General features: G+C 39.9%; 1 protein-coding gene across 16 annotated transcripts in view; it reads right to left on the bottom strand.

The window, feature by feature from the left end:
• The window catches only part of LOC131092157 (poly(rC)-binding protein 3-like), a 495,350-nt gene that overhangs the window by 49,896 nt on the left and 418,493 nt on the right, over positions 1-26,961 (bottom strand). For all 16 annotated transcript variants that reach the window (XM_058038809.1, XM_058038838.1, XM_058038846.1 and 13 more), the window contains one exon: positions 9,714-9,865. In XM_058038809.1, the coding sequence (XP_057894792.1) occupies positions 9,714-9,791 (78 nt within the window). In that variant the 5' untranslated portion in view covers positions 9,792-9,865. The remainder of the gene's footprint in view (positions 1-9,713; positions 9,866-26,961) is intronic.

Raw genomic sequence — 26,961 nt, 5'->3', positions numbered from 1 at the left:
GAAAGATGCTGTTCTTTCAGAAACGAATGGATGGGTTATGGGTAATAAATGCAAAAATATCTTCCTTGGAAATAGGAGAACATACTTTGGTTTATGCACAGAAAAGCCATGTACTGTTTGTAGCATTGGTAAAAAAGATGGTCCATTTCTAACACAGAAATTAGGAGTATTTAAACAAGCAAAGGAGAGCATAGAATAAAAAGATTCTCAATCTGATTATTTCACTGAATTCTCTGTGAGTTTTTCTTTGCATTTCAGTGGGGACAGGATTCTACATGACCAAGCATTTGTTATTTATTAACAAAGAGCACAAGCTACCAAAGAGATGAGTGGAAGAACTGTGTGTATACCACTGAGAAAAAAATGTTTCACTAAGACTGGTGACCAGTTCCTTGGAACATGCCAGCAAATGGCACTGTAATCATATGGACTATTTCAAATCTCCCCCTCATCAAAGGGTGACTTTAGAGCTTATTTTATAAACCAGTTACAAAACATCCAAGCCAATGCCACCTCTCCCTCTACTCTGGGAGATGGGATCTGCTTGGCCATGTGAGGTAAGATCACAGGGGCAGAGAGAAGCACAAACTTTACACGGATATTTCAGAATTTTTACAGAGTTTTGCTTTATACAAATTACTGGGAAAAAAACCCAAAACAATAGAATGGTTTTAAATGGGTCACTTCAAACTTTTCTGGGGCCTTAGCTTTTTCTAGGAAAGCCCCTAGAAAGTACTGGTGACAACAGATCATGTCTTAAACTATGATGAGAAATCCATTACAGCCACACGTTAAATCAAGAGACTCTTTTCACCTCATTCTTCAAACTACCAAAGCTACTTCAACAAACCTTTAATGTTTCTTTATACAGTCCAGTATTGTTTCATACAGTTTCTCATATCACCATGAAATAAGTTTACTGCTAAATGAGATACCTAACACCATTTTTATGACCCTCAAGTTTTAGCATTATTTCTAACCAAGGTTATTTTAATGGCTTTACCTTCTTCAGAAAATGTTTCCAGATCTGCCAGACATCAAATGTGCTGTAGTTAAGTGCATAAGATGTCTGTCACCTACATTGGCTCATTACAAGTTTGGAGTTCAGCGTAAGTCAGGCAACCAACCCTCACTGCAGTCCAGGGAGAGATAATGGAGGATGTTTTGAAATCCAGATGCTGATTTCAGATAACTTGAAGATAATTCTCAAGCCTGGGGGACAGAGTGGTCATTATGATTTTCTTAAGTAGGAAATTTCTAATCAAGTAGATAAAACAAGAGCTGGACCTCACCAACAAACCCTGGGAGACTGCCCAGCATCAGTAAAGTATATTGCTAACCAATCAGCCAATTCATTGCAGATGACTTGAGGAAAAGCAATGGTAAAAACAGGGGACGGCTTCTTTCACGGTGAAATGTAGCATATAATATTATTTGCATACCTTATTCACAAGAATGTGATGAATTTTGTTCTTAATGAACATTTGGGAAGTGCTCTATTTATAGCTAAGAAGCTATTTCTGCAGATTGTGCATCATCTGTGGTGAAGAAAAGGCAGCACAAAAGGGGCAGCAAAATTTCCTGTGAGTCAAGGCTTTTGCAGGGCTCTTGATGGTAAGAATGACTAAACAAAGATATAAAACTAGTTGTAGAAGAAACCTATTTCCTAATCAATTATCTCGTGTGTCCTTTGAATAGCAAGAGAAAGAAATCAGTCATATTAAGAAAACAAGAGGCTTAACAAATGACAACAAACCTCGGTTTAAAGATTAACCTTTGATCTGTAAACATAAAGTGTGAAATTCCATTACTTTTTCTGAGTGTGAGGTTGGTTTAATAATTACTGAGTCCTGGAAAATCAAAACAAAAACAGGTAGCTGTTGTGGGACCATAGAAACACACAGGTCTTGCTCTATTATCATGCAGCTTTTATTATCAGTGCTATGGGGGAAATGGAACAAAAACTTCATAGGATCCCTGAGATAAAGCCATGTCTAGAAGGAAAATACATTTAAGAAATAATATAGGAATATATGCTTTCACCTCAAAACATTCAACAAAGCACAGGCTCCATCCTAAAGCCTGAAATTCCTTCAGGCAATGCTCTGATTGCACGTGCTAACCTGCTTTCTATAAAGCAAGGACTAGGTGGAACCAGCAGGGCTGGAGTCTACAAACAAAAGAGCTTTGAAAGGAAAGGAATACAGCCTTCCATGGTGGGGAAACACCTGTCATGGGACAAGGAGGGGTCCTGGCAACAGCACAGGACAACAGCTGTGCTGATAAAGTTTTCTAAACCCTGACCAGTTGTCTTCCTCCCATCCATAAGGAGGCATAACATAACTCTCTCTCTCCTCACCTTAACCTGAGGACGGAGTTGCCAACAGTCACCTAAGCTCATGAATATGCTTGCCTGGAAGACCCCAAGATCATGTTCCACAAAGCTGTTCTGAGCAATGCGCTTGCGTGCAGCATGTGGGGCATCTGCATTTTTCAAAGACTGGAAGAAAAGTCAGTTTTTGGGAACATGACAGCCTCAGAGAAATCTGTCAGCCTCAGAGAAAAAAAAGGCCACCTTGGGTAAACTGAGAATCTGATTTGTGTTCTGGGATTACGTGGGATTAGCCTCACTGCCATGGGAGATCTCATGTTCCTAGGTGATGCTTCAGTAGTCAATGTCTGATGCTCAAGCCCTAAATTAGAAAGGCATTGCGGTCCCAGGCCTTCCTTACTGAGGCAGATCTTTTGCTAACAAATATGGTAGTGTATGAGGAAATCTGAAAATTATGGTTTTTCTGATGGAGATTCCAGTATTATGTATCTTCTGCAAGTACATCTAACATTTTTTTGGGCAGCTGTGGCAATGGGCATTTTTCCTTTGCTTTTTGACAGCAGATGGGTAGCCAGCTTACATTCAGTTTCACACCTAAGCTCCCAGCTTTCCCTGCTAAAACCAACCCAAAACTCAGTTCTGTCCCTGTGCTTGTCCCTGCACCTGTGATGCTGAAGCAGCAGCACTGAGTAGGGCGTGTACCTTCTGCAAGCTTAGTTCATTAGTCATGCACTGATGAGGAGATTTTGTTTGGTAGAAGTGGGAACACTCAGCTATGGAGACTGGTTTTGGGAGTAGAGAGTGTCCAGGGGCTGGGGGAACTCTCTCTCCCTTTCTGCTGATTTTTGAGGCTAGTGATAGTATCTTGGCTGCTCCTACAAAAACGCTGAGAAGAGGTCCATCCTGTGTGGTGCATCTGCATGCAGAGCTTTGTTCCATGACCAGGGCTCTCAGGTATCACAGCAATGCAAGCAAACAAAACAGGAACTATAATAGCAATAGGCAGGACAGTCAATCCTCATAATACCCTGACAGTGTTTGTGGAAACTGGAAAGAACAGAACAAACATTGGTTTGATTGGCATTTTACGGCTTAGATTGTATTACTGACAAGGTGATTCTTAAAGTTACTTTGTTGCATTCTGTATTTCAATAAGTAAAAAATAAAAAATGGAAAAGGAAGGTCATTACCTTTAAGATGGGGAAAATTAATTTCTGTACTTGCTTTACGGTCTTTCAGGGAGGCAATTAAGCAGGCACCAAAAAAGTGGCCACTAACAGAAATCCCTGATACTAAAATGGTATTATCTGAACTAATGAAAAAGGCAATTTTTCTTAATGATTTTATTCTGTATTTGAGCTGTTAAGTGTAAGCCATTACTTTATGAGTCTAAATTTTCTTTTTCTTGTAAAAATTCTGTATGTAGCATCACAAAGTAATCACCAACATGTCTGAAAGCCACCACTGAAGCTGGATGTAGGTCACTGCAACCAGTGCTTCCAGTGCCACAAGTCCCTCATTGATCCTGCTGAAATAATTTCAAACTCAGATACCTTGAGTTCCTCAGGGAATTTAGAATTACGCTGTAAGTACTAAGGCACTCATAGGGTTTTGTCCAAACCCAAACATTTGACTGCAGATACATCTTTCTAATTCACTGCTGCTGAATGAGAAATGCATCATTGAGCAAATGGTATCAGGGAAAGAAAAGCTCCACTCAGTCATCATATCTTTCCTCCATCAATGCAGATAATACAATCTAATAATACATGTGCTACTCGTTACTGGACATGTTTAAAATTTGCATAAGAGACGTATAGAACATAACAAAAGTGTCTACACCAGATTTTTTTTCTTGGGATTCCCTTATTAGATTTATTTTCAAAGTAGTATTTTATATCATTATTTCCAGCCACAAGCACTTGTGGCATTCAAAATACCATAACATTTGTATTTATAATATGTATTTATGAGAATGTTTGAAGACAGCTAGGCATAGTCTCCTCAGTCTCCTAAAACTTTTGTTATTTTTCTGTGAATTCCCCCTCTGTCAGTCTTCACCATCACTCACACACGTGGCACCTGCTGCTGAGCACAGAACTGCAGGTGTGATTCTGCCAGAAGAACAGCAAGGTAATTACCTTCTCCTTGCCCCGTGATGCACCAATACCATACATCCAAAATTGCACACACTTTTGCTGAAATAGCTTTCCTCTCCAACGTAGCATATCCCAAATGTGCCACTCTCTAGACACTGACACATCTGATGCTTTTTAGCCTTTTATGCTTTCCAGATTTCCCTCTGTCACTGAACATGTATCTTCTAAATTACCTTCTCCAGTTAATTGCCTCACCTCTCCAATTTACACCTCTCAGTATTTGGCAAGAGTCCTACTTTCCTGCCAGTTTTCCCTTCACTCCTTCATCCCACCTGTAAATTATTTCCTTGTTCTTCCTAACCATCTGACTTCATTAATCCATTTTGGTTTTTATTGCTGAAACTCCATTCTCTTTCTCTAAAAGATTCCTCAGGCTCAATACATTCTACTATATTCTACTTTGGCTTCTTGCAGACTTCACTGCACCAAATATGATTTCATCAATGCACACGTTCACACAGCACCTTTGGAAACAGTGCATTATTTCTCCTGCAGGTTTGTACTGGAGGGAGGAAGCAGGAAGCAGAGATTCTTGCACCGCCACTATGAGATGGAGGTGGATCTCATACTGGATTTGTGACCTGCTGCCCTTTCTAGGCTGGCCCATTTAAACATTCTCTCCTGTTCCACCTCATAGACCTGGCTTGTAAATCTCCATTAAGCTGCTTTCCTGAGATTTAAGACCTTTCTACTGCCACAGTCTCTTCACTATCCACATCTAAAATTAAACTTTAATGCTGAGTCTCCAGAGTCTTAATCAGCCTCTTAACACTGGCTGTATACAGAACCAAACTAGTCTAAAATCATGTAATCATTATCCAATACAGTTAAAATAGGCACTTTATGAAGTTATTTCTTCCTGAGCATGAACTGACCAAACCTAGTTCAAGACCACTGCAGATGTCAAGTGTCATACATTAATATGTTGGCAGATACCTGTGGGCAAGGCTACAATTTTCATTCTTTCAACCTCACTACCTGAGGCAGTAAGGCAGGAAAAATCAGCCACAAGTCATGGGAATAGAAAATTCAGCAAAATATGAGCAAGGAATGGTAAGAAACATGGAGGTCTACACCTATACACTATGACACGCAAAGAGCCAAAATAATTTTTATCTTGACAAAAATTTAGAAAGGAAGAAAAAGTAAGAGATACAGTTCTTTTGGGGCTTGAGCTTTGCTTCTCCATACAGAGGGCTCTGATGGCTGGGGGCTGTTTGCCCATGAATGCACATACACTTCATTTGTCTTCCTTATGCCCTTCAAAACCAGTGATGTGGTCTGGGCAAATAGTGCTATTCTTGCCTTTGCTGGAAGCAGAAATCTTGCAATCCTTACAGTACTCCAATCTTGTCCAGAAATTACAGTTTTGAAGTAGAGAAAGATAATAAAATACCCACATCCATTCACGTCTCTTTCCTACACAGTGATTTTACTTATTTTACTTCAAGAAACAGCAAGAATCAGATGGAAAATACAAAAGTAGGGCACTGTAAACAGCCTCAACTCATATTCCCTGTTTTTCTCTACTGAAATGTATTAAACAGCTTTATTTCTTAATGTGGTGCATCTTTCTCATTAATAAAGGATGAAAATGCGTATCTGCATTATTTAACATATTCTATATTTCTAACTGCATGTCCTTCACAAGACTCTTCTGTTTCTGACCCCTCTGGATCAGCATTCAGGTAACTTGGTCAGAAAGGTGCTGAGCAGCAGAGGCTGCCGTGCCTGTGAAGCACAGTTTCACAGGATGGATTCAGTTTTGTCTGACTTGTCCTTAGAAACCTTCAGTGATGGATGGTGCAGCACGCCCAGGCAGCCTCCATCCCTCCTCACACATCCTCGTAACAAGTTTTTCCTAATCTTGCTTTTGAGATTTCCCACAGACACTGACGGTTGCTCCTCTGTGGATGCAAGGAATGCCTAAGCACTGCCCTTACAACATCCTCACCAACACCTGCCCTATAATTTGTCACCAGAAAATGTGACAAATGTTTTGTATTGCTCATGATTTCTCTTCAGGGCTGTAGCACCATTGTAGCTTTTTCACTGATGTAACATGGCACAAGATGAAAATTAGGCCTTTCATTCTACATGGCAAAAGATGAAAATTAGGCCTTTCATTTTACATGGCACAAGATGAAAATTAGGCCTTTCATTTTACATCATCACAAGATCTCTGAAAGTCCCACCTCAGGAGGACACCTTTCATACCAGGCCCTGGAAACACTGAGGTTACCCTGAGGTTAACCTTTCATACCTCGCAGTGGTTGCCTTTTTGCAGGGCCTGCACAAATTCTTTTTCCACTATCACTGGTAAAAAAATTGCTGCCCTCCCTTAACACCACGTTTTCTGCCATGAGAACATCAAGGCAGTGCCTTGCCTTGCTGCCAGCTGGCTGCTCCCAGACCTTGCTATGCTGTGGCTGAGTGGCTCCCAGGGGCTGTCCCAGCCTCCTCAGCCAGAGGCTGCAAAAGCCTGGCAGGAGCTCAGCTGGATGCACAGACACTCCTTTCCCCAAAGCAAGATAAAGCAAAGGTGCTGATCAGGGGTGTCCTACCTGCACTGGGGAGACACTGGCCCTGGTTCTCCCAGGCTCAGGACTCTTCCTATTTCTTTTCCTTTCACCACATGATAATGTCTTTTGTTTTTGCAACACAATTTGTTTGTTGTGGTGGTTTTTTTTATTCATTACCATCTTGAGGAGGACTGGCCACTCGTACAAATCCTCATTTTTCTGCAGATATAGAATTTACCTAAATAGCCTCATTAAGGTGGCCATTCTTGACTTAAAGCCTCTATATAAATCACGTTAAAAGTACATGCTGAAAATTTCCTAAGTCTGCAGGACTTACAGGCAAGATAAGCAAGCACAGTACCACAATTTATGGATTTCCAATCAAAATGCATGCAAACAACTCAAAGCACATTGGCCTTCCCTATGCAAAGGTACACTGGTAATAATGGTTTAGACATAGAGAGTTAAAGTTAGTAGGGAGAGGTCCTCATTTTTCCATGCAATGCAGTAATAAATAACATTAAAATTATTTTACTTTAAAAATAACTGAATCCAGTTTGCTCCTGCTATTTTAAAAACCTTTTTATTCCTCCTCTTCTCTCTGAAGTTATTACCAATTATTTACAGACCAACTTCTGCTTCTTGACAAACTCTTTTGTCTAGGAATATTAATTAGAGAACAACAATTTCCACTGATGTCTTTACCACAACAAATCTCAAGGAAGAGCCTAGAAATGTGTTTCCTCTTTTCCAGAGGCACATACAGCTTTCAGAATGCTTTCTCACATTGAGTTCATATTGATTCAGACATCCTTCATTCCTCTGTATTATTTTTAAATCACAGAAATGACATCAAAGAAACGGAAAGCGTCTGACTTTTATCACCAAAATAAATTCTGATTTAATGTACTCTTTCCAATACTTAGGCACAATAGGATACATGATTAAAGCATAGTGGAGCTAACAGAATACCCATCGTGCCTTGTTAACTGAGGATGCATGGTATAGATCCAGGTAAAATTTGAACTTTGTAGCTTTTGTGGCTTTAATTTAGACCCTTGGGGCTACATATGCACTGAAGGCTGGACACATAACATGCATTATTGTTAAAAGTAGTTGCACACAAAATCAATGATGTTTAACAGAGAAAATGAACTTTATCTGATTTCATTTCTGATTTAAAAAAACTTCAATAATCCGAGCCCACGGTTTAAATAAGATGTCCTGAAAATTACAGACACTTCATTTTTGCTTTAAAGGCATGATTCTGAAACAAGTAGAGCTGTCTGACAATGATTAAAAAAGCCCAAAACACCACCACTTAAGCACATGGGAATGTGACTGCAACCAGTAGGGCTGCTTATACCCACTGGGATAAGTATGTGCTCAAATGCTTTCATGCACTGCGACCAGAAACCAGTAGAATCAACCCTGAAGACCTAATTTTGAGCACAGACACGTGTACACATTTTAGGTGGGTTTTGTAAGAGAGAGTGTTATTAAATTTGTTTGACAGATCCCTATTTAAGATGCAGATTTACACACCAGATGCCTGCCTGAAGCTGAATATTTCAGGGGGAAAAAAAATCAAAATGGTTAGATCATTTCTGAGAAAAAAGATAATTTGATCTGACATAACCTAATTTCTGAGGGTTTTAATTTGCAAACTTAAGCTGTACCCCCTCACACTTCTCCATAAGTAAAATAGAATGGGAGATACCTTAGTGTCCTATTTGTGCTATGGGTTTATCATATGCGTGTTCATACCATAGTTTGAAAACATCCACTATGTTAAAATGTATAAGTATTTTAGTGGTGAAATTAAACTAGGAGTAAAAATATTTTTTTAGATTTATATATACAAATTTGATCTCCAGAATAATATGCATTATATATTCACTGTTCCCTGTTAAGGATGAGACTTAACCATTTCCTTTCTATAACATTCATTCATTAAGCCTAAAAATGCCTGGAGTTGCCTGATGCAAATAATACAAACAAACCTATGAAATGTGTTTTTTAATTAAAAGCCCACTTTATGATCTGTTGATGTGAAATAGGCAGCAGCCAGACTGTTAAATCTGACAATACTGAACTGGCACTTTGTCTGTGGCACAGATTTCCCACTTATCTGCATGCTTTAAGTGCTGCACTGGACAGAAAGGAAATGAGAGTCAATCTTCCGACCCAAACCCGCAGGGACCCGGGTGAACCCCCAGCATATCAGGGGGCTCAATCTGATGAGATGTTACAGCAGAATAAAGAAGAACTGGACCCCATTTGCATTCAACAGAAATAGACACCAGCTCCGTGGCAATTATTCCACACGAGACAATGTTCTGGTATCCTAAAAAAGCTCTGCAAAACCCAGCAAATGCTGAGAAAGGCGAGCTGTATGCAGGTCAGCCTCCTGCAAGGGTCTGCCCAATTTGGCTTACTATCAATGGAAGAACTCCTTTTTTTTTTGCCGCCGGATCCACTCAAAATGGGTTTGTTACGGGCAGGGCTTGTTTCAATGAGCCTGGGCTGCAGCATGAACTTCAGCAGGACTCCCTGAAAGGCAGGGGGTGATTTTTGGGCCGTGGCAAGGGTGCTTTTGACTCAAGGTGGAGGGGGAGCAGACCCTCTGTCAATGTTAGTGCCAGGCTCTGCTGGTAGCTGCACACACACTCAACACACAGGCAACAGGAAATGCTTCACCTTGCCATGCATGAGAAGGCGTATGGTAAGAGTGACATTGAGACCTCCTTCGGACACTTTTCCTTCCTTCGTGTTCATCCTGGCCTTGTATCTTCAATACTTGAAAGTAGCTTCGTTTTTTTTATTTTTTTTCTTCTATTCACTTAATCAACCTAAAGGGAGAGAGAAAGAAAAAAAAGAAAAAGTACCATTGAGTGGCTGAAGCTACTCTGAACTGAGAATATCATGTTGTACAAACCAATTAACATTCCTTCCTTTGATTTTCTGGACTACAGCTTAGTGCTGAAAAGGCTCCTTTGATTATTATCCCTCCCTATCCAACTCTTTAGCCCTTCACCAATTACAAGATAAACTCCCTTTTGAAACCTTTAAAATTTTCTTAACTTCCTGTATTTCAAAGTTGAAAGTACAGAGCACAGCAGAGTGAAGTACAACATTTTCTTCTGAAGAGCACTTTGTTAACCTCTGCAGTGTGTATATGCTACATACATATATCTATACATGCATTTTTTTACACATGCCTGCTGCTGTTTTTATTTCTCTCCTTGTTACTACATCTTTCTCTTTTTGCTCTTGCAGAAGAGATATTTTTGTTTTCTCTCCAGCTAGAGAGAAATTAATTCTGAGCCTAAACACTGATCCCTGCCAGCAACAGCAGATGACACATTATCAAAGACATCTGAATAACTAAGAGTCACTTGCTGTTGTAAATCTGGGCACTGTCTGACTTTGTTTTTGTCTATGAGGCCCAGAGGTGGCTCAGTCCCTCAAAGGCCAAAGCTGAGCCTCAGCCCTAAGTGGAAGGAAGATTTTTCTTAATTCCTAATGACAAATTGCAGATTTCTAGTCATTTACAAAGCCATAAATATCCTAAAATGCTAATGAAAGCTGCAAGGGCTGGCTTTGAAGGGATAAACAAGCTGCATTATGAGTTTATTAATGCAAGGACATTTATCAGCACATACAAAAATGTGAGCAGGAAGGAATATTACCAAGGGCAGACAAATTCTGTAGTAGAACAGGCTTAGTGACTCCTTATTTAGTTTTGTCCTTTTCAGGCTTATCTTAGAGAGCATAAAATCCTTAGACATTATGCCTCTCAGTAACCATCCTTTTTTTGTTACCCATTCTCTGTAACAACCCTATTAGCTTTGCATTTTCAGGCTTCCCAAATATTTACCTTGCACTATATATAAATAGGGCACTGGCTAATGAGCACTCCCATTTTGTGTTTTGGAGTGTCAGGCTGCTCTCCCCTCACCAAGATTGCTCAGGCATGGGACTAGACAATTGGAAGGGCCTATGGGATCATTCTCCTAAAAACTCTGGAGGAAGTATCGGGAGGCTGTTTCACCATTTGATTAAGCTCTGTCCTAAGAGCCACTAAGCACTTTACTAGACCGAAGTGAAGCCCACATTGGCTGAACATGTTATGTGTGAGAGACATCAACAGCAGTTCTTAAAGGAAGAGCCCAAGAAAAGGGTGGAGAGATTGCTGATGGACTTGCTGAGCTGCCAGCAATCAGTGATTCATGGCACTCTGGGAGATTGCCTCCAGACCTGCATTTCCCATAGCCATTGCTGGACAGCTTCATGAATATGTTTAGTGCCTTCTTGAATCCATACATCTGGTCTCCAAAAGTGGTGGTCTCACACATTTAATATTAGTGTGGAAAAACGTTCTCCACTCTTCGTGGCTTAAATTTGCTCACTGATATTTCCCCTTGTAACACATTTTGCCCTTTCTGTGTTATCTGAAGACTGCCACATCAAGTCACTTCTCTGAAGCTGAAACTTCTCATTTCAGCCAGGGCTGTGAGTGACCAAGCCACTCCTTATTTTTTTGCCCCTGGGAAATACATTGGAAGAGTTTTCTCTCAAGCCTCTACAGGACTAGTAGGGCCACAGAGAGCTCCTGTGCCTTCAGTGACTGCAAGAGTAAGTGGCAGACATGCCTAAGGAGAGATGAAAAGAAAGAGTGAGAAAGAGCAGCTTAAACTCCTCATTCCACCTTCCTGATTTCCCCTAACCCAGCACGGACTAAGAATATTTAGTACCATGTCCTCCACCACCCAGACCACAGCTGCTGATATAAATCCATTTATTTCACATTTCTAGGCTTTTCCCTTACACTATATATTCCCTATCACACTGGGGAAAGGGAAACAAGAAGCCAGGTGCCTGGGTGAGAAGGTAGGAAACAGAAGCAGCCTGGCCATGTCTCTGATGCACCATGAGTGCAAGAAGGTGACCGGAAAACGTTCCAAGGCAGATCTCAGGGAATGGCAGAGAAGGGTATCAGCTGTACTCCACTTGTTTAAGATTAGACCAGGACTCAGGGGAAAACCTGCAACTGGATGACCATGACAGCCCCTTCTGAGAAGTTCAGAGTGTGGAGCAGAGGAGATGACTGCGGTTGTTCCCAGGCTGAGACAGGAAATAGTCTCATGCTGCTCTGCACCTGCTCCTTGCTGAGGCAAATGTCCTGGCTCTGACAGCCCAGCATTTTCTGATCTGCCAAAGATAACCCAAGCAAACCCTAAGTGCCAAACAGGAGCACTTTGGCACATAAACAGCAGCCTAGACCTTGTCATCCTGGACTGTACGAGAGCAACACTGGCCCTTTGAGACCTCTAGAAACCGATGGCAGCTTTAGGGCAGGCTTGGAAGATTTCAAGAACAGCTGTGTTTCAAGTAGAAGCGAGGTATGTAAGACCTCTGTGGATCAAAATTCAGTGATGAAGGTACAGTTGTTTCTAATGAGATGTATTCCCATGTGGGAAAAATAATTCCAGACCAGAAATAGGTTTACAGGTGCCATGGCCTCTTACTACTGGAATGCTGCAGCATCACTTTGGAAAAGAAAAACGGAGGAAAATCTTTACCCCAACAAGAAACCAATCTCCACCCAAGCCTGACCTTTTCCAGATAAAACCTGAAAAAAATCAGTAGTAAAGGCTAACACCTTTTGGGTTCTTTTCAAAAACCCAGAGATTAGAAATGAAATTCCACCACAAATATTGTTTAAAAAGCCACAGCTATTTGATTTTATGAAGGATTTTGTCACTGTCCCTCCTCCCAACAAGCTTAAACTCTGGCACCTGGCACTGAGAATCAGAACAGATGTCTGGGGGAGGGCTGGGAGTGTGGGTGCCTGCAAGGAGTTAGGCAGCTGTGTGAGACACAAAAGGAATTAATTCAGAAAGGCAGTCTCACATGCTAAGGAAGAATATTTAAAAGTTACACATACACCACAAAGAGAGAAGACTTTTTACTATGCCAGGTCAATCACATCTGCCTCAGTTGTCCTGAGAGTGCAAGTATTCTGGGTAAAACATTTACAGCTTTACAAAGTAAACCTACAGCATTGTTAATGACCTGGGTGTTTTGGTTTTAAAGACAGATTAAAACAAAATGTATTGTTGTACTTCATTACTTTTAACTTTAAAGAAATTGATTTTTACTTTTAAAGCAATTTTTTTCTGCAGACAATGTTGCAAACATGCTGATCTCTGTGTACATGCAGATGTCAGATCATCACATTCACAAGGAAGAGAATGGCTCCCTCCACAGAGCTTCCTACCAGACAGCGAGACATCCATGTATTTATAAACCTACTGCTGTCATATACAAGTGCATTGTGAATATTTAATTGATAAAATAATTTCCCTCTCCTTTGCAGAGTCAGCATTTTGAACAATTTACTATGTTCCAGCCTTGTGTGTGCCTCTCTGTGAGTGAACAAGCAGCTTTCCTTTCTCAAGCTCTGTGCAGTGAGGCCCCATGGCTACCCTGGGGGCTCGGAGACCTGAGTCTCAGACTGAAAAAAAAAAATAAATCAGTGTTCCACAGTTTTCCTGACACCAGAAGAAAGTCAGAGGACTCCACAGGTGAGCAGAGTGTGGCACAGCTAAACGTTAAGAGTGAGGGTATTTGCATTTTAGCCTGTCTTCAGCAGAGTGCTGGCAGTGACAGGAGGACAGCTGGACAAGATCCTCTTCCTGACCTTGGGACTCTGGACCAGAATGCACAAAGCCCAAGATCTGGGGCTCTACAGCTCCAGGTAACAAGTGAAAAATATCATGCCCACAGAACAATGGAAAGTAGATCACATCAGGTAGTTCCCAGCAAACTGCAGATCTTCCTTTGGGGCTTTTCCATTGTCTTGTGGACATTTCCACTGCTGTTTATCACGTAAAAAGCAAACATTTTTCTTCAGGTAGAAAAATACATCCAAATGCATTTTAAAAACCACAGCCTTTTTAAAACTCCAACAAAATGGATGTGGAGTCATATGCAAATGCTTTTTATCTGTAAGCATATGCTTCTATACATTTTTAATATTAGCTATCTCAAGCTGGCATGTACCCACAGGTCCTACATGCTCAATATTTATTACAGACAATTTTTTAACATGGCTTTTCTGTAATTGTGGGTAGATTAGGCAAATAAAACAACAAGCAGCTCAGCCGCACGTTCATCGGACTACTACAAAAGCCCAACACAGTCCTTGGGGGTTCCAGTGAATTAATAAAAGCTGAATTAATAAAAGCTACAAGATGAACTATAAGCTGAAGGGCAGTGTCACAACCCCCACACACGCACACACATGGAGGTCAGGAATCCTTGTGGCTGAGGGCATAGTGTGAGATGGCTGCCTGAGGCCTGAGACATGGAAAGCCAACCTCCTGACCCCCTTTCTCCCTACCCCTCAAGCCTGCTAATTCCCTCCAAGAAAATAGGCAGGCCGCTGCAGAGAATATGGCTGCACGGTGCTTTATAAAAGATATTCATGTTAAGGCAACCACTTCAGGCATGCAGGGTAAGAAAGCAGCAGGCAGGGATGCCAAAGATGAATAAAATCAACATAGTACCGAGGTAGACATCAGGCAATTGATCTCTGAGTTTAAAGCCCAAATAAATTATTTGACTTCTGTGAATCTGCCAAGAGAGCTACTCATCTCAAAGATCCAGAGGGATGCAAGGGAGAAGCGAGAGAAGGAGAGTGTGCACAGGGTGAGGTGGCGTGGAGCTGCACAGTCACAGAGGCGTGCTGAAAGCAAAGAGACGAAGAGAGAAGGGAAGGAGGAAGGGAGAAATTTAGCTTCAGATAGCTGATACACGGAACAGTGTGAGAAAAATCAATGCGGAAGCAAGAACCTACTGGAAATATTAAAGGAGGAAGCCTGCTCTGCTATGTTAAATCTTGATTTTACAGTTGTTAAATCTGAGCTGTTGGGAAAGAAGAAACTGGCCAGAGCACCCAGCACAGCATTCTCTGTGTTTGGGCCTCAAAATCTCTTGAACCTAATTATGATGCTTCATCACTATGAACTGAAAAATGCAATCATGAAGAAAGCAAGGAAGAATTCACTGATAAAATTGAAAAAAATTCCAGCTGTTCTACTGGAAGAAAAAAAAAGGTAAAAGAATGGGGAAATGATAGTGACTGACATTCAGGAGACTCTACTTCTAATTCACATGAGGATGGTTAAACTCAGTCATATAGTTTCCACGTATCTGTACGTTTAGAAAAAGATAACTTCTTTTTCTTAAAGGAAACATGAGAAAATCCAGTCTCTCACAGTAAACATGTGATTTTCACAATATAAGGAACTATCCCAAAGGAGGGGTAACTAGGCAGATAGCAAGCCATAGACATGAGGGCATGAAAAAGAAGACTAAGACATCAGCAGAGTAGTGTGAAGATGAACAAAGAGATTTATCATGACTTATGGAGAACTGAAAACTGGACAGAAACACACCACTTATGAAGAAGTAGCTCAGAGTTTCATCTATTTAGCAAGAACTCAATAAAACAGTACTACCAAAAAAAAAAAAAAAAAAAAAAAAAAGAAAAATAAGGTAGCAAGAGTGAATAAAAAAGAACAGAGAAAACTGAAGCACAGGAAGTCATGAAAAGGCTGTAGCTAAGACATCTTGATCAGAAGACTTCAGGTGGAGAGAGAGCTCCCAGGAATCTGAAGAAACACACTGCCAGGGATCACGATGAGAAGAAACAACCTGTGCTTTCAGCAGAGCACAGTTCTTTGGAGGCAGATTTATGCTACTGACATGATTTCAGTCTTTCATTTAAACTGGAGGGAATACAGGAGGGGATAAGGAACGGAAGAAAATTGCCACAGGACAAGAACTGATGACATTATCAGCAGAGTCGACATATTTGGCCATACAGTAAGGTTTAAAATTAGGAATAAGTTTTCTGCCACAGACAGGTTGGTGCTATCAAACAAGGAGATGACTGCTTTGCTTACAAACTCTTTGATAAGCTAGGCAGCTGTTATCTATGGCTTTTCACTTGAAACTAACATCTCTGGATGTCAAAGGACTAAACACTGTAATTACCCAAAAAAAACCCCAGCAAAAGCAAACCACCTCATCCCCCCCACTGGCCAAAAACCAACAACCACAGCTACAGGTGAAATCCAGAGCAAAACCAGCTCAGCTGCAGTCGTCTTGATTTGTTACAACTAACGTTTTTTCAAAAATTATTAAAAGAGATAATGATCTGACAATATTTACAGTCTCAGCTGAAGCAAAAGAAGACAACTGGATATTTGCTAAACATACACTTCTTCACTTTCTGTGTCAACTGAAGGATAAAGACATCCGCTGTTACTACACCATATTGTTATGAGGTTACTAAAAATGCTCAAAGGAAGCCCACAATAACATAACAGTAATAATAATGACAGTTCTTCAAAGGATTTTTCACCCAGTAATAACTACTTGCAAAAGGAGAAATCAGGCTTTGGAGCACTCCAGTTTTGCACAGAAGCCTCACCAGGAGAACCTGATTAATAAACAATAGCTAAAGAAGCAGGTGCAGTATCAACCTTTCTACTTTATCCCTTCCATCTCCCAAATTACTAGAGAGGACTCTACACAAAGGAATAAGATTATACATTTTATTCACATCCTTATAATTTATATCCCCAAAATAGATTTAGTGCTAATCTCTAACTCTTTCATGATGAGAACAAGATCTGCAGATCCTGGCTCCCTTAAATTGTTGTATCATGGCCCATCTTAAGTAGAGGGATAGTTGGTGTGAATCCAAAAATTCAGAAATGAGAAAATTAATTACTTGTGTTACCAGAACAAAGCCTGCATGTGTCAGTTGGCACAATGGGTTTTTGCTAAAAAGGTAAAATAAGATAAAACAACAGCTCAAGAATGAAATTTAAACACTAGAGAGAAGAAGGATTAAGGAAATTCATAAATTACATGCTCAAGGAGATAACACCTAATAAAAGTAAGCTGAATATGGGCTACTAAGAGAGCAGTAATTTAAGTACACAAACAGATACAGAAAATACATGTTTGTGGGGGGTTATTTAAGTGGTAAAATATTAGCTCAAAAGTCAAAGGGGATTAAAGAGCAACACATTCTTCCACCAGCTAACAGCCACTAACAAAAAGCAGTCACACAGCTTAGCAGGCCCTGTGCTTTTACCAATTATTGTAAAAATCTCTTTATCTGTCATATGCTAAGCTGTGTAGTTACTACAGATGGCTGGAAGTAGTGGTTTTGCCAAAGATGTGAAACTGATAAGGCAAGAACAGGATGAAAAAATAACAGGACAACTTTTATAGGCAATTGAAAGTATAAAAACTGGCAAGACTCCAGGCATGCTGCCTTTTGAATGTAATTTTATGAAGTATGTGAAGTGACAGTAGTTTTTCCTTGATATGTTTGATGATGTTTTGCCTGAGGAAGAACCTATCCTATCTACAGAAGAAGCTGCCTTGTGTTCTCCCTGCAGCTGCCTTTGTGCTCTCCCTAAAACAAGAAATGCCCTCACCCTGTACAACTGACATCTCATTTGCTGAAGATCACTGCATGTCAAATAATCTTTGAAGAGAACAGCAAAAGATTAGAGACTGATTTTTTTCTATTCTCAACTGATGAATGTTCAGCTACTGAACTTGATGTATGTGAGTCCTGCTCTTAAAATGGACCACTTTTCCTCATGCTAGTCAATAAGCATGAGCTTTAGGCAATTACACTGGTTTTTCCCTTTTTGATTTATTAAAGGAAGTAAACAGCAACATATTTATTGACTCTTCTGCTAATAATGTTTTTTTGTAAAGCCTTTTGAATAAACAATAAGATGCTGTGGATTTGTTGCAGGAAGAAAAATCATAGAAGCACAATAAAGACTATTGTCTTGTTCACAAATTTTCTACTATCAACATTTAACGACAAATTACTTATTTAACATAAATTAATGTCAAAATATTATTCTGTGTGTGAATAGACAACTACACACTGCCAAAATATTGAAAGTTATCCCATTAGAAAGCATCACATGCGAAACAGGTAATAAATGCTATCAAATGTCTGGAAATGAAGTATCAAGAAATCTAGAAAAGCTACATAATGATATTCAGCAAATGCCAAACAGATCTGGGACCTGATGGAAGTAAATAATGGAATAACACAGTAAAAAATGGAAAACACAGTGATTCTTTTGCCAAAGATATCTTCCATCTTTCTAATTTTTTCCCCTTCTTTCTGCAATTATTCCAGAAAGAACTACCCTGGCAGAAATGCAGAATCTTTACAATTCCCCATGAACTACAAGACGAGCAGCGGAGCGAGCATGCCAATACTTTGTACAAGCCCAGCAGCCAACTAGTGCTTCTGCATCTGTGCAAAAGCCAGGCAGATAAAAGCTCCTGTAGATAGAAGCTGACATGCTGGACTAATGCAACATAAATGCTTCCACAAGGAAGCTGTGGCAGCTCACTATAAATTACTCTGTACAAATATTCTCCAAAAGGATTTGAGGATGAGCAGGAGGACAGAGCAGAAGGTGCTTTCTTTCCTTTCCTAATGGCAGCAATGAAAGGAACTGCAAGCTTCATCACGAACCTGCCAGTTTGCAACATCAGGGAAGACAATTTATGCATATGGTACACCAGTTATTCACCAGACTCTAAAGCTCTAATCATAGCTTTAAGCATAAAATCAGCTTTTACTGCCACTTTATCCCATGGCTCCAAACGCTCAAGTAAAGCACCACATTTCTCAGACCTCTGGGACTTTTTATGCTGCTTGTTTCAAATGGAAATTTTGCCTTACTCGCTTATGTTTGACTAAGAAACAGTCACTCCATCTAACTTGGATTAATCCTTCCATATGGTGTGAGATAATAAATCTAATAAAGAAATGTACACCTAAGTCCCAGGGAAGGTACAAGTAGTACAAGCAGCCCAAGTGGTCTGTCCAGCACAGAGTTGCTTACAAGAATGGCCTATCATATAAGAAGAGATTTTTGGTCCACACCTATTCCTGAAAAAAAAAAAAAATCTATGTTCTGATGACCTAAACATTGTGAATGTGTGGTATTTGTGAATGTGTATATTTGTTAAATAATCTCTGCCCTCTAAAGTCAAATGCACGATTCTGACATTTCCTCAATACATAATTTCATTCTAGAATAACGTTTACATTTTAAATTTACCTTAATATAATTTAAAACAAATAAAGCAACAGCTTTGCTTGTTGATTTAAAAGTAAATGTACTTGTAAGAAGTACAAGTCCAGCCTAAGTCTCTTTCCCATTTTTTAAAATGTATAAGAGAACAGAGAAATAGACACAGTCTATTTCCAATCTATTTAAAGTAAGATTTATGTACATACATGAAAAAAAAATACGTTTCAACATAGTATGTGTATATGTACAGAATATGGTTAAATAATGACAAGCAAGTAAGGTATAATTTTTTACATGACAGATGTGGACAAATTTTAAAACATTATGCACCACATTGCTGGGGTGTAATCTAATAAACAAATATTAAGAACAGAATGATTTTTAAATGAGGTTCTTATCTTCAATAAAAACAGTCTCACAGACACAGAGATCTGTAATTTTCTTTGCCAGTACATATAGGAGTAAGGACAGCTTCTTATTGATCAAAGAAAAAAATTCCCCAAACCAGAAGAATAGTTAAGGAAATACAGAAGCTTCTTTAATAGGAAACATTAACCCATCAAGTATGTTCCCACTGGGCACAGAACAAACAGATATTTAAATATATTTGCGGTTTTATATTTCCACTGGTGTTGAAATTATATCTGTCATAGAATGTATCTTTGTCCAACTTATTTGTAAATTAAATGCTTTCAAGACATATCTGGTTTGAAAAGTCAATTGTTTCACTGAAACCACAAACATGGCTGTTGGTCAGTGAAATGAGGCTAATAATAATGATGATACATTTAACTTCATTAAGCATAAAAATATTACATACTGATATAACTGAACCTCTGACACAAACAAACAAAAATATCCCTTTTGTCATCACCTTCATGATGTTATTTACAAGGCTGTGATTTGAAAAGCCATTCAAGCTTCCCAGATGAATAAAAGAAATACTTATTTAAAGTAAGGGAAACTCACACAGCCTCTCAGAAAGGGAAGAGGATGAGCTCCAATCCTTCAGTCGCAAGGGGATGGGTACCAGCCTCTGGAGTGTGAGTCAGGCTCCCTCCTGGGATGCCACACTTGTGCTTGCTTGAGGCAAAGAGGGAATTGTTTTAGACATCAGACCAACAGCAGCACAGCTGTAACAGCTGCAAATATAAGAGCTGCAAAGACTTCCATCGTTCATGGGATAACAGAGGAAGACAAAAAGCAATGTTGCAATGTCCTGCCAAGGCATTGGAATTGTTGCCTTCAAAAGCCACAACCTGAATATTTAAGTTCTCAGCCACTGATTGTTAGTGAAAACATACAGCATTACACAGATTTCACTGTGAAATTAATGACTATGGAGTAGGTATGAAAATCCAGTAAATTCCAGAGCCTCATCTGAAAAAAGATTTAACAAAAAACCCCCCACCCAATCAAAAAACCCAAAACTCAGCCCACAATAAATGACTCTTTTATGGGCAGTCAATACTCAGACTAAAGAGCCAAACACATCCCAAGATTTAAGCCACTTAAATCAATATTTCTGTCACTGATTTAAACCAGGAGAATCTTTAAAGCTCAAAAGTCAGTCTAAGTAATGAAGTATTCAAAACCAAAAAAAACCATAAAATAGTTTATAAGTGACTTAAAAGTGCCAGTTGTAAAGTGAGCCACTATATCTTGCCCTAGCACTGCATTTGGCCCTAGCCATCCATTTGTTACTTTTGTGGAACCTTTAGAAAGCAAAGAGCCTCCTTTTGAAGAAACAACTCATTTTTTCACCAAGCTGCTCAGCTGAAACAGTGCTTCATGAAATGTTTGTCATTTTGTCCATCCTTCAGTCTCTTTCTGTACAAACACATGCATACACATGTACCTGCATATATGTCCATGAATGTAAACAAGCCTCCCCAACACTTTCAACATTTTGAAGAGTTAACAGGGATGTCAAAGCGTCAGGTTCACACAAGTTTCATTGCTAGGAAGGTGCAAGGTCATGGTTCCACTGAAGGCCACTGGGAGCTTCTTCTCTCAGCGATAGCCTTGAGTGAGCAAAGTGGAAGGAGGGGACTCTGAAAATGAACTAATACAATAACTTTAAAAGCTCCCAGATTCAGAGAAATTCCCAACAAGAGGTGCTTTAAGCAGACACAGGACACACATTCCTTTTTTTTTTCTCACAGCTGCTCCAGTAGCCTTGTGGCTCATACACAGTCCCGCTACCTTTAACAGATTTTCACCAATATTGCCAGTTGTGTCATTTAGTGCTCGACTTTCTTTAAGAAAACAAGACAGGACCTTTGCTAATGTGAATGATTTTATGGTGCCCCTACCTTCCCACCTTTGGCATGGGACCACAAAGTGATCCATTAGCTCATTCAAAAGAAAAAAGTAAAGGTCAAGAGAAGATAATTGCTGACTTATTGCAGAAACACCAGATATATACTGTGGATTTACACCCAGGAGTGGGTTACTAATAAATAAATAAATAAATTAACAAACAAACAAACAACCCAAAATAAAATAAAATAATAAAAAGCATTACTAAAGTTTTGGTACTGTCTACATCAATAACTAGAAGAGAGTACTACCATCACATCAATGACTGTCACTTGGACGGACTGCAGACACTAAAAAGAGAAGAGCTCAAATAGGAGCAGAAAGACAATAATCCAAAAAGTAACACAGTGGAAAAAAGTGACAATAAATCTACAATACAAGCAATAATACAAATACAACAACGGAGAAACCCAGTTCTTATAAATGAGTCACATCTGGAAAGCCCTGATGATACAAAAGACCTGGGGATGACCCAGGCTTCAAATTAAAGATTTAAAACTTGTACTTTGAAGCAGGGGAGTAGGAAGCATCTACGTTCTCACAACCAACTCCAATTTTGTATTTGCACAGGACAGTGCAAAACCAAAGCAACCCAAAAACCCTCAATCCAATGCAATCCAAAAAACACAAACAAAAGAAAAAAGAAAATGAAAAAAGAAAAAGGAGTTCATTAACAGGAGAAAAGAAAAAAAACCTACTTACTAAAACTGACAGAAAGATGGAGGTGGATCCTAGCTACTGTTCAGTCTAATGTAAAGGAAACAGAGGCAAATGAACCCATGAAGTCTTATTAATCTCCAGTTCTCCAAGACTTAGTACATTTTCTGTTTCTTTTTCATTTATACTAGAGCACTGGAATTATTTTTACTGAAGTTGGAGAGGGATATTTTAGAAATTTTTTGACTATTATTTAGTTAATAAGCAAGTTAACTTGGTAAGAGGAAAAGGAGGTCATATAGTATTCAAAGAGATACAATACTTGTTTTCTTTTTTCCCCTCCAGTGCTCTGCATTGAAATCTGAAAAGCCCGTTTCAGATTCTGCACGTTGCTATTGCACACGTAATAATAGGACACACTGGCCTTTGATACAATTCTCTTCAGGGAACAAAAGCTTCCTTTGGCACAACTACAGCCACTGCTTGTTGTAGGTTACACATGTCTTTCCAGTCAAGCATGATTAATAACTGTTAAAAAAAATGCTCATGACCCATGGCAAGTATTCTTTCAACTATAATACCAGCATTATGGGCTCTGAATCTCAGTAATTTTAAAATGTGCTTCTACAATGGAACTATAATTTAATTACTTTTTCTGCAGCCTGTTCCATTTTGTTTCATCACTTTGATTGCACCATGCACTTGGCAGCTTATGGAAGACTGCATCTGCCTCCAGGATTATTTCACTGGGCTCTTTCGACATCTGTTTCTGAAAATGACTTTATTTGCAGTGGCATAAAGAATAATCAGAGACTTGTTTAATCCAGATAAATTGGAAAAGAGAGAGACACAGAGTCGGAGTTGGAGACAGGGAAGAGACCGGGGAAAAAGAGAAAGCAGATCTATGCCGCATGCTGCAGAAGACATCAAAATAATCTCTCCTCTTCCTGTGCTTCTGCAAATGTTGTTATCTGATGGATGATATGATACATGAAAAGATGAGTCACTAAGTCAGTTCCTTTTAATGTTTGGGGGCAGCTCATAGATGCAATACATTCTAGCTAAAGCTTCGTGCTGTGTTTGATCAGTTTAATAAAATTTTCATGAATTACATTTGCAACCTCATCCACTGAGAATCACAATGCAGTCTGAAATGATCCGTAGCAGTTGACCAAAGTCCTTGTAATAAATGAGCTAAATCCAGGCTCCAGCCTGACCTGACATCCTTCCAAAGGCAGCCACAGCCAACACCTGTTGCCGAGTGCCACTGCACAGCTATGGGCCGGGCACACAGCCCAGCATAACTTCCCAAATATCAGCACTCATGAACTGGGTCACCTGTGTATCAGATGACCAAGTTCAAGGCATCTGAAACATGCCCATGCCTGCCTGAGTTTTGATTCAACACAATGGAAACCAGCACTGTTGACTCCTGTTTACTTTTGCATTATAGATGGATTTGTTAACCCACTAACCATTTAAAGCAGTTAAAGACGTGCCCTCTAAAAGATCACAGGTGCTGGCCAGGTTTTATTTCATTTTTTGGTTCTCTTTGCCTGTTTTTTTGTGGAAGGTGAACATATACAAGACATTTCCACTGCTTCCCTAAGAATGCTGCAGGAAGGCAGCTCTTGCAACAGAAGCAGACAGCAAGGCTTTAGGGACAAAGCCCACTAAAATTCTAAGTGCTAGAGTGCTAGACCATAAGGATAACAAGCAGAACAATTCCTAGCATTGTCTTACTGTTGAGAGTTTCAAATCTTGCCTGTCTTATGCTCCATTCTTTTTGGAGATTTTTTCTGTTATTTGCTGGCCTTCTGGGCTATATTGCTGCAGCAAGCACATCAGAAATTAACTGGTTTTGACACATATATTTCCTAGGAATTACTTTAAGACAACTCCAAGAGAGGCCCTGCTGTTCTCAGGAAAACAACGAAGAAAAATCATCATCCCCAGAAGTAACAGGTATCACGCAAACACACAATAGCTGGACATGCTGTTAAGTGGTGGCCATGCTCTTTGCTGTTGTCCCTTTGAGAAGATCACAAAAGGGAAAGACAAAAAATGCCTTCTCTTTCTTCTGTATTGCACTGCCTTGCCTTTCCTCAGCAAAACACAACAGGTGAGCTAAGGACATGAAAAAAATCAGTTTCCACATTGTTGATCTACTTACAGGCAATACAGGAAGCAAAACTCCTCTGGCAACCAGTGTGCTAGTAACTTGGCGAGCTTGACAATCTGCATTTGGCATCCTGGTTATTTTCATAAAAGACATAATCCCCAAAGTAAACAACTCAAACTTTTGGAAGGAAACAGACCAAACCAAAAACTTGCAGTTAGCAAAAAGGAAAAGAATCATAAGTGTATTTTGCTGATGAATTACTTGAAACCCAGTAGAACAAGGTTCTCTCTGCTCCTTCCTAACCAAGGTCCCTGATCATCTCTGATGTCTGAGGATGAGGTGAAGATTTGATAGAGTGTATTAGCTATTCATAGAAATTTTGTAATCAGCTAATCAGGTAGGGAAGCTGCCCTGAAGAGAGATATGTTCCAGTGACAAAGCATGCTGTGAAAGTCCTATTAAGAGTCTATTAACAATTATTTTGTTTCTTATTTTTTCCTTTTAATTTAGACAAATTTAATTCCTCCCCTCATTTTCCATCTCACAACCTTTGGCTGTAACACAGCAGTTGCACAGGGCCAGTAGCCATGCAAAGAAATTACTCATTGCTTTTCTAGAGCTTCAGTGTAAAATGTACACAGCATAAGAGACAGAGAGTCTGACAAGACTTTGTTGTCTTGCCAGTATTACCAAAGAACAAAAGCCATCATGCTTAATTAGCAATTCTCCCTAAAGAATTTGTAAGGATGTACTGTTTAACAGCCAAGGTGAAAACTGGTTTTCCTCTGAAGCACCAGCTAGTGACCACTCCTGGACAATGAATAGATGCCTGGGCTGTGCTGCTGGTCAGATGTGGCTCAGCAGCAACTCTTCCATTAAAAAAATGCTCTTAAGGACAAGGTAAGTGTTTGAACACTTACCTTAGCTCAGCCACATGAACTGGGAATGAAGCTTTCAAACCACTGGCAGCAACTGAAGAGAGAGAAGCCAACGCACTCCCTTAAGCAGTTTATAAGGTCAGGGTCAAGTCAGGACAGGGCAGCATGGGGGCAAGTGGCTCTTTATCAGGTTACTTAAGAGAACAATAGAGGTGTCAGCTTGTTGCATGTGGTGATGCCAGTCTGCCCTCTTAAAACCAATTTTTTACGAGGTAGAACTTTAGTTTTGAGCAAATTTGAATAACCAGCTTGGAAAGAGTGGGAATTCAGTGGAGATTGGTTTGGGTCTTATCACGTGACTAACAGTCCTCACCGGGGAAGAGTTCTCCTCCTGTGACCAGAGGTTCCTATCCAGAGCACTTGAGACCTGTCTCAGGGAGTGGCAGGAAGAACAGCTCATGCTCTAAGACATTTCCACTGAACTCCAGCAACAAGAGGAATTCAGTTTATGCAGAAGCACAGCCTGCCTTTAACTCACCAATCCTGTCTTAGGCAAAGCACAGAAGCAATTTTCTGAAGACGCTACAAAGGCTTCACTATAACAGGGAATAGCTTCTCCAAGAGTGAAATCTTTGTGCGGCAGCAGCAACAGCAGAGATGGCTCCTGAGCATCTTGATACTGGCAGGTCTTTAGCTACTTAGCTGATTGTAAAATGGAGTGATTGAGGCTCCTAATTTCAAGCACATAAAGGATCCTGGAGCCTGCCCAGTGTGGACACAGACATGAAATCTAGCTGTCATGAAACAAAATGTTGTAGCTATTCTATCTTTCAGTACTGAAAGACAGAAAATGTTCAGTCATTCTATCTTATGTATGGGACAGTTACCTCCCAGCAGCTGCCCACAGACACTGCCCAAGGTTCTCTGGAATCAACTAGGTACACCCAACAATGCATCAGAAGAGCTGCTCCATGTTATTGCTCTTAGGCCAGCACCAAAGGAGGGCCTCTCTACAGCATACCAACTGTTCCTCATCCCTTCCCCCTTGACATGCTCTATCAAAATTAACCATTTTTTTGGTGGCATTTAAGAAAATCTACTTAAAACTGCTTTCTGATGCAATGGATTTTCATCTACAAGGATCCTACTTGTACCTCCTTGAAGTGAAATCATTTAAAAGTGATTGAAATGAAAATGGACCCTGTTTGTCAGAGGCAGACCTAGTTTCTGTCTGTGGCTATTCTTCAGCTCAGGAGAGGAGAAGTTATAAGATACAAAAGGAAAATGATCTGTGTGGGAGACTTCACTGTGCTCTGCTTAATTAGCTGATGTTCCATATGAGAAAGACAGCAGTGTGCACCCTCATGTCCACACATGTGCTTGTAGAACCAATGTGCACTTGGCAACAGGGTTGACGTATCTTCTCTAAATTGGAATATGGCACCAAAACATAGCCAAGAGGAACTAGTCTGCATTACTTTATAACACAAATCACGATTTTCCCAGACTGCAACAGCCCCAAGCAGATCATCTAAGTTTTCAATTGCTTCCGTAAAGTGGAAGCTCTGTCTTTGCAACAGCATTCAGTCACGCTATCTAGAGAGTCTTCCCAGACTGTAGTGTAATGTAAAATCAAGATAATTGAGAGATCAGCCATGCAATACACATATACATATATATCTGCTCATTCTGACAGAGTCCTACACGCATAAAACTGCTTGTATCAGCCCCAACACTCCTCCAGCGCTCAGAGATATTATTCTGATCACATAAAATGCAGCAGCAACCACTATTTCCTCACACAG

The sequence above is a fragment of the Melospiza georgiana genome, chromosome 1 (assembly GCF_028018845.1).
Source record: "Melospiza georgiana isolate bMelGeo1 chromosome 1, bMelGeo1.pri, whole genome shotgun sequence".
Lineage (NCBI taxonomy): Eukaryota > Metazoa > Chordata > Aves > Passeriformes > Passerellidae > Melospiza > Melospiza georgiana.
This window is presented reverse-complemented; position numbering and strand designations above follow the sequence as displayed.